This window comes from Pleurodeles waltl, chromosome 11 (assembly GCF_031143425.1).
Source record: "Pleurodeles waltl isolate 20211129_DDA chromosome 11, aPleWal1.hap1.20221129, whole genome shotgun sequence".
Classification (NCBI taxonomy): domain Eukaryota; kingdom Metazoa; phylum Chordata; class Amphibia; order Caudata; family Salamandridae; genus Pleurodeles; species Pleurodeles waltl.
The window spans coordinates 945,457,902-945,471,286 of NC_090450.1; the positions used below are offsets into that span (position 1 = coordinate 945,457,902).

The 13,385-nt window shown below is 45.5% G+C and overlaps 1 protein-coding gene across 1 annotated transcript in view; it reads left to right on the forward strand.

The window, feature by feature from the left end:
• Positions 1–13,385, forward strand: part of BCR (BCR activator of RhoGEF and GTPase) — a 356,931-nt gene that overhangs the window by 208,093 nt on the left and 135,453 nt on the right. Inside the window, exon 9 of the mRNA XM_069215112.1 lies at positions 7,698–7,819. Within this exon, the coding sequence (XP_069071213.1) occupies positions 7,698–7,819 (122 nt within the window). The remainder of the gene's footprint in view (positions 1–7,697; positions 7,820–13,385) is intronic.

A 13,385-nucleotide genomic window follows, 5' to 3' on the forward strand; every position in this document is an offset into this window, starting at 1 on the left:
TCTACTTCCAAAACTACCTTGAGGTTCTTATTGGGTCTCATCAGGGCCACTAGCCCCACATCAGGTTGCTCACCTTCCCCATAGGAGTAAGCCATTGCGTATTTACCAATATGTTTCAGTTCGTCTTGGGCAGTGGCATGGTTCTCAGAGAGTTTCTCCTTAATTTGTCTCAGCAGAACGATGTCTGCTGAGTTTAGGTGTTCCCTTTCTAATTTGCCCATTTCTCTCTTCAATCAGCCCAAAATGTCCGACATAGACTTCAAGACCCCCTGCATGTTTAGCTATAGTGATTCCCCTGATGTATACTTTGAAGGCCTCCCATACTACACTAAATATGGGGACCGTCCAATTTAATTGCGGAAAAAATCTTCTATAGCCTGTTGTAGATCGTTTTTAAACACCATTTCCAACAATGTGTAGGGCGGAAGCTGCCACATGAAAGGGGCAACCAGCTTCCGTGAGCCTCCAGTGTCACCAGAGCTGGTAAATGATCTGAGAGAGTCCTAGGCATCGTCTCACAGTCAGTTATTCGTGACACTAGACTTCTGAACACTAACCAGTAGTCAAACCTTGTGTATAAATTATATACTGCTGAATATTGTGAGTAGCCTCCCTTGTGGGATCCCTATGCCACCATACATCGATCAATCCCACATTTGTTGCTATTTTACGTATGGTGCGGGCCGTCACTGAGAGGCATCCTGGAGGCCCTGAGGAACGATCCACCACTGGATCCAACACACAGTTAAAATCACCACCCCAGATCTGTGGCATCTCTCTCCATCTGACCAGCACTGCCGACAGGCCCTAATAGAATTGGGGGTTATCATAGTTAGGGCCGTAAAGCCATACTAACAAAATTGGAGAGTTCCTGGATCTGCACCCCTGGCATCTTGCCAGTCCAGATTAATACCCCACGGGAATGTGAAGTGTATCCTGCCGCTACAAAACGGCCTTGTAATCTACTTGCGGTAAGTACTGGACTATTGAGGGCCAAAGTAGTTTCTTGGAGTATTGCAACGTCAACATGATGACGCTTAAGATATGCAATAACTGCTCATACTTTCCTGTGGTTATTAAGGCCCCTGACATTCCAGGTCAGAAGCCTTAGGTGTATGTGGGGAGTAGTATCATCTGGCTCTGTATTGACCCCCGCCGTGTGACGCTGGTAGAGAATGTGTTGGACCTGGCGCTGTCAAGCGAAATGTTAGTAGTTGTGTGCAGTAAACAAAGTCAACAATCAGAACGTTCCCAATAGCCCACCCCGCTCCTACGACAAGCGGACCCACAACTAGCATGTCGATTTATGAGAATTTCAACCCTAACCTCACTAACCCCCCCCTCCAACAAGAGCTCCCAGATTCTGTGGTACACACACAAAGGCAGATATTGCCAGCCAATAAAACCATAGGCACTCACACGTGCTGCTATGCATTATCATCTACAGCCCTGAATTGAAAGGTTGAATGAATCTCCCTAAAGCATTATACAATTAGAATATCAGTGCAGAGAGGTCACAGGTGTGGCTCTCTCAAAAGGATCTGCAGCAAACCATACCATTATTAAGATCCAGATTACCAGGTACACTCGTTTACCTTTGATTTCGACTTGTTTCATATCTAACAACAAATGGCAAAACAGCTCTGGCATGCCTCAAAGTGCAACTTGGTCTGCATCGTATCCGCCTTGCCCATCTTTGCGTGGAGTAGGGTCGGTAGCCACTTTCAGGTTGCTCTTCAGCAGGCCTCCTCTCTCTTCTGGTCTTGGCCGTGTGGTCGCACTCCCAAGTGGCCCACCCTGCCTGTCATCTGCGGCTCAGCTCTCACTTTTCCAGTTTGGGGAGGTCCCCTGCACGCGCTTCAGGTGCCACCTCCCCTCTAGTGCAACTGATCTCAGCAGCAGTGGCCCCACCAACAGTTCCGGCCCCAAATCCGCTGCAGGCTGCCCAGGCCTCTCCTCGACCGTCCGCAACCTCGAGGCCCAACTGCCCACCCGCTGCCGCCCAGACAGGCTGCTTCGCCTACACCATTTGCACGTCAGGCAATGATCGGCGCCCCCAGCTTCACTGCAGTCACAGTGGGGGCATAATCTATATTTGTAGGGGTATAGAACGTGTTAGGGCTGTAGGATTTTGTAGGATTGTATAGTGACGGCAGGAGCAGAGTTCATCTTCGGCCATCTTACTGCTCGGCAAGCTCCACCCCCGCCGCTCCATGTAGTTTGCCTGCAGCTCTTTGATGGCAGTTCATAGATCACTGTGCTAGATTACTATTGTAACTTATGAACTGCTCAGTAACAAAAGAATCTCTGTGCCAAAAGCAGTAACCTACTGTGATATGCACATAAAATACTGTTCTTTGCATGATATACGTTCTTTGCAGCAAACATATTAACCATCCGCGCTACCTTAGATGAGTCAAAACTGCCACTAGACAAAGCTCCAATCACTCTCCAGCAGGTTAATTAATCACCAGAGTTATCTTAACGTTTTTATTTTTTTCGGACAGCTGCTGGATGTACAAGGAACTTTGCAGTGCTTTTAAAACTGCTGCGCAAGTGCAGTAACAAATATAAAAGCATGCATATGCATGTGATTCTTTTGAGAGGCCTTAGCTGGAGAAGTGCCTCCCTGCCGGCCCAGGCCTGAGGACCCCCTGGGATTGTGTCATTGACCCCTGTGGGTCTGCGGACCACAGGTTGGAAACCGCTGCTTTAGTAGAATGACACTGTTGACCGAGTCATAAGAATCTGACTGGCAGCACTCAATAAATGCAGAGGCCCTGCTGCCATCTATTGGCATTGAGAGATCACCCAGAACCATCAACATGAGGCACTCTGTACCTTTGTGTGGTTGGAATCTAGTAATGTTCAAGGCACTCCTTTGACTCAGGAAAATATTGGGTTTGCTGATCAGCAGTCCTCTTCAAGACCTTGCCGGCTGATAAGTATCCTCATCCTGCACGTTATGTCATGGGTTTTTCAGCAGAGGGGTGGCCACTGCTAAATTTAAATGTTCAGGAACGTTTGTTAAAAATGTAGACTGCTCGAATACACACCAGACAAGGAACATTGGGGAATCCAGATTTTACTTTCTGAGGGATCAAGGCAAGTGCTTCCAAAGCTGTCATTCAAGGAACAGAAATATTTTCAGCTACAAGGCCATTGGACACTGGAGATTAGCAAGTCTGACACATTCTTGAATTTTGTCAAGCTTGAAACCCAACAAAAGTGGGATACTCGAGGCACATAGACTGGGATGAGACAATGCTGCCTGCTCCTCCTATTGGCGCTGTAAGTTTTGGCCACAGACTTTCAAGGCCTCCTATCTGTTCAACTATTCTGATTTAATAGAAATGGTTCTGTGATCTTTGTGAGTGTTTTTTTTTTTTTTTAATGTTCGGCAGTCCTCTTAAAAGAAGTGCCTTAAATGGCAATGTGCATAAGAAGGATAACCCAAATGGATGGTAACCCAGCAGGGACATCATGATAACATGCAGTTGTGGTTAGTGATGAACAGTTATATAGAAAAGCATGAAACATGCAAAGAAAGGGGCTCTTTCTTAGCAGTTACACGCTGCTGCGTGCAGCATATGTGCTTTCACGCCACACTCGAATCTCAGTTTGCTTCAGCATTACTGGCCTGTATTTTTAATTTGTTACTCTTGCTTGATGACCCGCAGTCAGTTCTTATCTCATTGTCCATCATGGTGATTAGTGTAGGCCGTATTGGAGTTAGTATTGGGAAATGAAAGGACATCACTATTCAGTTTCTAAAGCACTTTGGGCCAGATGTAGGAAGAAAACATTTTGCGAGGCAGAAAGGTGTCTCAGACACCTTCTGCGACTCGCTATGGGGCCGCAAAGACCCACCTCATAAATATTTATGAGGTGGGTTGCAGTTTGCGACCCCATAGCGAGTCTAGGCACTCACAGGGATGGTGGCCTGCTGGAGACAGCAGACCACCATGTCCGTGACTGCTTTTGAATAAAGCAGTTTTTTTTTTCTTTTTGCAGCCCGTTTTCTTTAAAGCAAAACGAGCTGCAAATAGAAAAAAAATACCGAAACCTTTTTGTTTCGGTCCATAGGACCACTGCCTGCTCTGAAAAAATATTTTTGTTTGCATTCACAAAGGGGAAGGGGTCCCATGGGGACCCCTTGCCGTTTGCGAATGAGTTACCATCCACTTCAAGTGGATGGTAACTGCGAGTTGATTTGCGACCGCTTTCGCGGTCACAAATCAACTCTACATCGCGATGCGGTCAGAAATAGGAAGGGCACACCCCTTCCTATTTGCGAGTCGGAAACACATTTTGCGAGTCGGTACGGACTCGCAAAATGTGTTTCTGCATCGCGTGAGGCCTTTTGCGACTCGCAAACGGCGCTTTTCGCCGTTTGCGAGGCGCAAAAGGCTACCTACATCTGGCCCTAAGTGTCCAGGTTTGCGAGGGCATGCTTCAGCTGCACTTCATATGATTTAGTTTGCTGAAAAAATGGAATATATTTTTCCAGAAATATAAGTTTTAAACTTGCAAGAAATGGGGATTCTTGACCCCAGAAGATCAACTAGAAATGTTCTGCGAATGCAATAATTTGTCAATGTTTTTACTGATACCACAGCTAACTGGTCATGGTCCTGTTCTCTGCAGCAGAAAAAGGACCAGTTACAAAAAGTAAGATTATGGTTTCTCTGTAGTGTACATTGTAAGATGGTGCTTGACATTTGGTGATTGAAACGTGACTCAGGTGTGCTGGTTGGTTGTGCCAACACCTCATGCTTTCCATAGGTCCAAAGCTTCTCACTGTCTGCTCACGCATCCCACGGTTCTCACACTGTCTGCTAAAGCGTCCCAAGCTTCCAATGCTCCCTTCTTATGTGTTTCAAGCTCCTAGCACTGTCTGCTCATGAATCACATGCTTATTGCGTCTTCTACTCGTGTGTTCCAAACTCATAGTGCTCAGTGCTTATACATTCCAAACTCCTCTCACTGTCTGCTCACAAGTCCCACGCTCCTTGCACTGCTTTCGTCCCAAGTTCCTCAGCTCAAGGATCGCACACTTCTTACACAATTTGCTCATGTGTCACAAACTCATAGTGCTCTCTGCTCGTACATCATGGTTCTCACACTGTCTGGTCCTGCGTCCCTGGTCCTCACACTTTCTGTTCCTCCATCTGACATTCTCTGCTTATATGTCCCAATCTCTTTGTGCTGTCTGCTCATGCACTCAACGTTCCTCGCTCAGTCTGCTTGTGTGCGCTAAGTTCCTTGCACTCTCTGCTTATGTGGATCAAGCTTCTTGTGCAGTCTTCCGACGTGGACCAGTGTCTCACACTGCCTGCTCATGCACATTAGTCTAATGTCACTGTCTCCCCAGGTGCCACAAACTCCATACGCTGTCCCTATGGCTTTACATTGTTCGCGAGCCCTCAGACTTCTCGGTCTGTATGCTTCCATGCATCCTAGGCTCACAGCCCTGACTATCCATGTGCCGCCCTAGATTTACCAAGCAGCCTGTCCATGCAAACAGATTACACATGTTATGGCCTACTTTCCACGACCACTTCGACATCATTGCACTACTTGAGCGGCATTCTTTCAGAGCAGAAAGCTCCTTTAGGAGCGATTTGCTTGTGCTGGTAGAACATATCTGTGCTGCCTCAGGGCAGACATTACTATCTCCATGTTAGAACATTCACTTTTGCCACATCCTGTGAAATGACACCCTCTCAGAATCAATAAGGTGCCTCAGAGCTTGAATAAAATAACATTAATTCTCAGTGGTTCCTGCAAAATTCAAGAAGGGATCGCTGGATACTGTGATTAGGAAGGTGTCCTGCAATCTCACTTGCCTATTAAAGCCCTTGGTGTGAACCCCAGATAGGCTTTTAGAATGGTTCCTCTTCCTCTGTGCCAAGGATTTCTTTCCTGTGCTCTCAATTTCCAAATATTCAAGCCAAAAAAGAGATGCATACATTCTATCAATTAAGGTTTCACTCTTAATTTCCCTCTCTTTGCCCAGTGTTGTCAAGGTTTTACAGGAACAGTGGTGTACCCATGTTAATAACCTTAATCTGTCTAGCTGTAGTAGTCATGTTAAGTTAAATCAACTTTAAACCGATCAAAGGCACTCAGAAGAACTCTACAGCTTGGTTGTAATAGTCTAAAATGTGTAATTACGATAGGTTGAATGGGTTGGAGTTCTGGTCTTTTTCAATATTCTTCCCTAGCTGCCCCATTAACTTCGTAATCTCAGCCACAGGATTATCAAAGCACCCTAATTCACTTCTCTTTAACCTACATGCCCCTATCTGCCAACCTCTCCAGACTGATTTAGCACGTAGGTGCAGTCATTCTCATGATCAGGCTGTTAAGAAATAAAATCACTGACTCTCACTCTGTGTGAGCTGATGCAGCATTATGTGTCGCTGAGGGGAGCAGGAGTCGAATATGGCATGAAAAGGAGAGCTCAGAAATGGCATTATGGTGATGGTACCTACTCGTGAATGAGGCAACATCCTGTGACCAATCAGTCCTGGGACTGTGCAGCCTTCCTTTGAACCTCCTGTTACATTAATCTTTTCATCCCTTGAAGCCCAGCATTCTTTGGGATACTGCTCACACAGGGGACCAAACTAGAGCCAGACTTGAGGACTAAAACTGGTAAGAGAATCCAGTGCCACATGCAGGGTAGATAGTTAATCCTTGTTTCTTCCTACAGTGTCAAAATACATACTAAAGAAATATAGATTAAAAAATGAGTCTGCAGAAATAAAGACCACATGAAAATATGGACATATGCCCAATCACACCTTGAAGCACTTTTCCTCCGGTGTGATAGGAATGGAATCAGAAGAGTTATTTGACCATTCCTACAAAAGGCTGGAGACAAGTTTGGCTGGCTTTGGGAATTTTTAACAGATCATTTTTTTCTGTAATTGAAACTTGGTAGTGCTGTCGGTGACGGTGAGAAAGGCAGACTTTTGGATGCCGATATGCACAGAAAGAAGTTCCAGAGAGCTAGTGTTCTGTAGTTGACATACTGTTGGTGGTTATGACTGAGGAGCAGCACTGGAAGCTGGAGAAATGGCAGTATGTGGTGCATGGCCAGCAAGTTAACCTGATTAATGGCATCTATGGAGCCTTGGCTATGTCTTGCAAGCTCTGGCTCCCAGTGTTGCCTATTACCAGGTGCTTAATCTAAGACAGCTTCTTAACAAGTCAGGTTATCATGGTATTGCTAGCCTTTGTGTGCTTTACCCATTGGAGCTTCTTTCAGAAGCCCCAAGGGAGCCTCCTGGTTTATACTTGTTGTGAAACTCAATTCTGATTCCTTCATTAGAGTTGAAAGGTGCATGCCCATTTAGAGTTGAGACATGCATTCCTCTCTGGACTTGCGGGGTGCAGATTCTTTTGTAGGAGAGGCTCTAATTAAAACCCTCACAGCAGCAACTGGTGAGTGACTTAAGACAACATCAATTGTATAGCCTGTTGGAGCTGTAAGAGGGATACTTTTTTAAGAACAAATGCGCATGTTTAGTTGGAACCTTTAAGGACTTGTAGAAGCCGCAAGGTTCATACATTGTCTCATGAGGACCTCTCCATGAATTCCTGATCATGCCTTTAGGGCATTGTCCTGGGTGCTAAAGGGCTCTTCTGTGTCCCCCACAGACTGTATCTTTGTCTCCTCCCTCCTGCAGAACCGGCAGCTCCTGAAGGACAGTTTCATGGTGGAGCTGATGGAGGGTGCACGAAAACTGCGGCATGTCTTCCTATTCACTGACCTCTTCCTATGTGCCAAGCTCAAGAAACAGATAGGAGGGTAAGGATCTGTACTTTGAGGTGTGGGTAGTTTAAGAGATGAATGTTAATACCGTGTTACAACACTTTGTGCCAATACAGCATGCTATTACTGTATGTAAACTCCATGTGCTAACTCCTTGTGGAAACCAAATTTATTATCCTCACTTATTTTTGTCAGAGAATGTATGCAGTGCCAACTTAGAACCCTGGATTAAAGAGTGATTTTATTAGAGCAGGCTTGCAATGTCGTTTACAGAAGTCCATCTGACTTTGTAGATGGGAGTGGGTGTTCGCAGTGGGTATGTTGGTATCGAAAAATGAGTATTTTTTTGTTTCATGAAATGCTTTGAGGAGGGGCTTGTCTCTTGGTTTAGGGGAATCTTGTTCCAGAATTTGGACATACCTAGAGTAGGCTTGGCCAGTTGCACATTCATTTTTCTTTATCTTGTTCAGTAGTTTGGCCATGTGTAGAGCTTCAAGTTGTGCAGAGCAGGTTTCAGATGGGGAGTTTCTCTGCCAATGTTTGCACTAGGCGTTGAAAATCTTGAAGATGATGCCTAGCCTTAGGTCGGATGTGGACTGGAAGGTGTAGTGGTTTGATTTCTTACAGCTTAGCAAGATCAGGAGTTTACTCTCACTCTATCTTTAAATAAAGATTACAGTCTGCATATTAGGCCAGTGATTTTGCGCAGTTGGTTAACACGTATGAAAATCTCTCTAGATTAATGTCGGAGAGTGACATTTAGATCTGGTGGGTCTGGGTGAGACCCACAGTGATGACATACTCTATTTTAGTGGGGATCAGATTCAGGTAGACAGTATGTTGTTGACCGATGATACATTGAAATTGAGTTTTGTGTGGCCAGAATAGTGCTAGCAGATATATTTTGTGCAGGAGGCAGACATTCTGAAAATCACATAGAGTTCCTAGATCATTTGTTATAGCTTCGAACTTGGACAACCACTTCACTGGTCACAGAGTGCAGGGGGCTTGACCCCTCCATAGTGGCAAGCTTGAATCTGCAGATAGGAATACAGTCTGTTATGGACATGTTCATGCAAAGTGAGAGTGGGATGTGGAGTGCCTTACCAACTACTTTATGGGCACCTGAAGAGAGGATCTTCCTTGACTGTGTGCTATGGGATGACATCATCTTCCCATGTGGACAGTGGTAGCTGATAAACTCATACAGGTGGGATATAAATACACTAGCCAAGTTGCACCAAGTGAGAGGTGCTAATCACTTCAAGAAAGTAAGCAGGAACACTGCCAAAGAAATGTTGGAAATTTGGGCCAGATGGGGCATCTGCAGTACAGTTTGCTAAAGAAATCAGCTGAAATGTCAAAGCTATTCAGGCCTCAAAAAATCACGCAGGTCGAGTAACTTAAATAATCTACTCGACCTAACTGTAATGTACCTGACTAGTAAAAGGGTCTGAAGTTGTGTGATCCTAGGTAAATAGTTTACAGAGTCTCCTTTTTCTTCATTCTCACATTTGATTGCAACTTCAAATATGTGAGCTCAGCATTTCTGCAGTACAACAATAAACTCTTTTGTTTGATTAACCCCTTCGCTGCCAGGCCTTTTCCCCCTCCTGTGCCAGGCCTTTTTTTGCCTATTTGGGGCAGTTCGCGCTTAGGCCCTCATAACTTTTTGTCCACATAAGCTAACCAAGCCAAATTTGCGTCCTTTTTTTCCAACATCCTAGGGATTCTAGAGGTACCCAGACTTTGTGGGTTCCCCTGAAGGAGGCCAAGAAATTGGCCAAAATACAGTGAATATTTCGTTTTTTTCAAAAAAATTTGAAAAAGTGGCTGCAGAAGAAGGCTTGTGGTTTTTCCCCTGAAAATGGCATCAACAAAGGGTTTGCGGTGCTAAACTCAGCAGCTTCCCAGCTTTCAGGAACAGGCAGACTTGAATCAGAAAACCCAATTTTTCAACACAATTTTGGCATTTTACTGGGGCATACCCCATTTGTGCAATTTTTTGTGCTTTCAGCCTCCTTCCAGTCAGTGACAGGAATGGTCATGAAACCAATGCTGGATCCCAGAAACCTAAACATTTCTGAAACGTAGACAAAATTCTGAATTCAGCAAGGGGTCATTTGTGTAGATCCTACAAGGGTTTCCTACAGAAAATAACAGCTGAAAAAGAAAAATATTGAAATTGAGGTGAAAAAAACATCAATTTTTCTCTACGTTTTACTCTGTAACTTTTCCCTGCAATGTCAGATTATCGAAAGCAATATACAGTTACGTCTGCTGGACTCCTCTGGTTGCGGGGATATATAGGGTTTGTAGGTTCATCAAGAACCCGAGGAACCCAGAGCCAATAAATGAGCTGCACCCTGCAGTGCGTTTTCATTCTATACCGGGTATACAGCAATTCATTTGCTGAAATATAAGGAGTAAAAAAATTGCTATCAAGAAAACCTTTGCATTTCCAAAAAGGGCACAAGATAAGGTGTTGAGGAGCAGTGGTTATTTGCACATCTCTGAATTCCGGGGTGACCATAGTAGCACGTGAATTACAGGGAATTTCTCAAATAGATGTCTTTTTTACACACACTCCTATATTTGGAAGGAAAAAATGTAGAGAAAGACAAGGGGCAATAGTACTTGTTTTGCTAATCTATGTTCCCCCAAGTCTCCCGATAAAAATGGTACCTCACTTGTGTGGGTAGGCCTAGCACCCGCGACAGGATATGCCCCAAAACACAACGTGGACACATCACAGAAAACAGAGCTGTTTTTAGCAAAGTGACTACCTGTAGATTTTGGCCTCTAGCTCAGCCGCCACCTAGGGAAACCTACCAAACCTGTGCATTTCTGAAAACTAGAGACCTAGGGGAATCCAAGGAGGGGTGACTTGTGTGGCTCGGACCAGGTTCTGTTACCCAGAATCCTTTGCAAACCTCAAAATTTGGCTAAAAAAACACATGTTCCTCACATTTCTGTGGCAGAAAGTTCTGGAATCTGAGAGGAGCCACAAATTTCCTTCTACCCAGCGTTCCCCCACTTCTCCCGATAAAAATGATACCTCACTTGTGTGGGTAGGCCTAGCACCCGCGACAGGATATGCCCCAAAACACAACGTGGACACATCACAGAAAACAGAGCTGTTTTTAGCAAAGTGACTACCTGTAGATTTTGGCCTCTAGCTCAGCCGCCACCTAGGGAAATCTACCAAACCTGTGCATTTCTGAAAACTAGAGACCTAGGGGAATCCAAGGAGGGGTGACTTGTGTGGCTCGGACCAGGTTCTGTTACCCAGAATCCTTTGCAAACCTCAAAATTTGGCTAAAAAAAACACATGTTCCTCACATTTCTGTGGCAGAAAGTTCTGGAATCTGAGAGGAGCCACAAATTTCCTTCCACCCAGCGTTCCCCCACGTCTCCCGATAAAAATGATACCTCACTTGTGTGGGTAGGCCTAGCGCCCGCGACAGGATATGCCCCAAAACACAACGTGGACATATCACAGAAAACAGAGCTGTTTTTAGCAAAGTGACTACCTGTAGATTTTGGCCTCTAGCTCAGCCGCCACCTAGGGAAACCTACCAAACCTGTGCATTTCTGAAAACTAGAGACCTAGGGGAATCCAAGGAGGGGTGACTTGCGGGGCTCGGACCAGGTTCTGTTACCCAGAATCCTTTGCAAATCTCAAAATTTGGCTAAAAAAACACATGTTCCTCACATTTCTGTGGCAGAAAGTTCTGGAATCTGAGAGGAGCCACAAATTTCCTTCCACCCAGCGTTCCCCCACGTCTCCCGATAAAAATGATACCTCACTTGTGTGGGTAGGCCTAGCGCCCGCGACAGGATATGCCCCAAAACACAACGTGGACATATCACAGAAAACAGAGCTGTTTTTAGCAAAGTGACTACCTGTAGATTTTGGCCTCTAGCTCAGCCGCCACCTAGGGAAACCTACCAAACCTGTGCATTTCTGAAAACTAGAGACCTAGGGGAATCCAAGGAGGGGTGACTTGCGGGGCTCGGACCAGGTTCTGTTACCCAGAATCCTTTGCAAACGTCAAAATTTGGCTAAAAAAACACATGTTCCTCACACTTCTGTGGCAGAAAGTTCTGGAATCTGAGAGGAGCCACAAATTTCCTTCCACCCAGCGTTCCCCCACACGTCTCCCGATAAAAATGATACCTCACTTGTGTGGGTAGGCCTAGCGCCCGCGACAGGATATGCCCCAAAACACAACGTGGACATATCACAGAAAACAGAGCTGTTTTTAGCAAAGTGACTACCTGTAGATTTTGGCCTCTAGCTCAGCCGCCACCTAGGGAAACCTACCAAACCTGTGCATTTCTGAAAACTAGAGACCTAGGGGAATCTAAGATGGGGTGACTTGTGTGGCTCAGACCAGGTTCTGTTACCCAGAATCCTATGCAAACCTAAAAATTTGGCTAAAAAAACACATGTTCCTCACATTTCTGTGGCAGAAAGTTCTGGAATCTGAGAGGAGCCACAAATTTCCTTCCACCCAGCGTTCCCCCAAGTCTCCCGATAAAAATGATACCTCACTTGCGTGGGTAGGCCTTGCGCCGGCGACAGGAAACACCCCAAAGTGCAACGTGGACACATCCTAAATTTTGGAAAAAAACAGGTGTTTTTTGCGAAGTGCCTACCTGTAGATTTTGGCCTCTAGCTCAGCCGGCACCTAGGGAAACCTACCAAACCTGTGCATTTCTGAAAACTAGAGACCTAGGGGAATCCAAGGAGGGGTGACTTGCGGGGCTCGGACCAGGTTCTGTTACCCAGAATCCTTTGCAAACCTCAAAATTTGGCTAAAAAAACACATGTCCCTCACATTTCTGTGGCAGAAAGTTCTGGAATCTGAGAGGAGCTACAAATTTCCTTCCACCCAGCGTTCCCCCAAGTCTCCCGATAAAAATGATACCTCACTTGCGTGGGTAGGCCTAGCCCCGGCGACAGGAAACACCCCAAAGCGCAACGTGGACACATCCTAAATTTTGGAAAAAAACAGAGGTGTTTTTTGCGAAGTGCCTACCTGTAGATTTTGGCCTCTAGCTCAGCCGGCACCAGGGAAACCTACCAAACCTGTGCATTTCTGAAAACTAGAGACCTAGGGGAATCCAAGGAGGGGTGACTTGCGGGGCTCGGACCAGGTTCTGTTACCCAGAATCCTTTGCAAACCTCAAAATTTGGCTAAAAATACACGTTACTCACATTTCTGTGGCAGAAAGTTCTGGAATCTGAGAGGAGCCACAAATTTCCTTCTACCCAGCGTTCCCCCAAGTCTCCCGATAAAAATGATACCTCACTTGTGTGGGTAGGACTAGCGCCCACGAAAGGAAAGGGCCCAAAACACAACGTGGACACATCACATTTTTTTATAAAAAGCAGTGCCTACCTGTGGATTTTGGCCTGTAGCTCAGCCGACACCTGAGGAAACCTAGCAAACCAGTGCATTTTTGAAAACTAGAAACCCAGGGGAATCCAAGATGGGGTGACTTGTGGGGCTCTGACCAGGTTATGTTACCCAGAATCCTTTGCAAACATCAAAATTTGGCCCAAAAAACACTTTTTCCTCTCATTTCGGTGAGA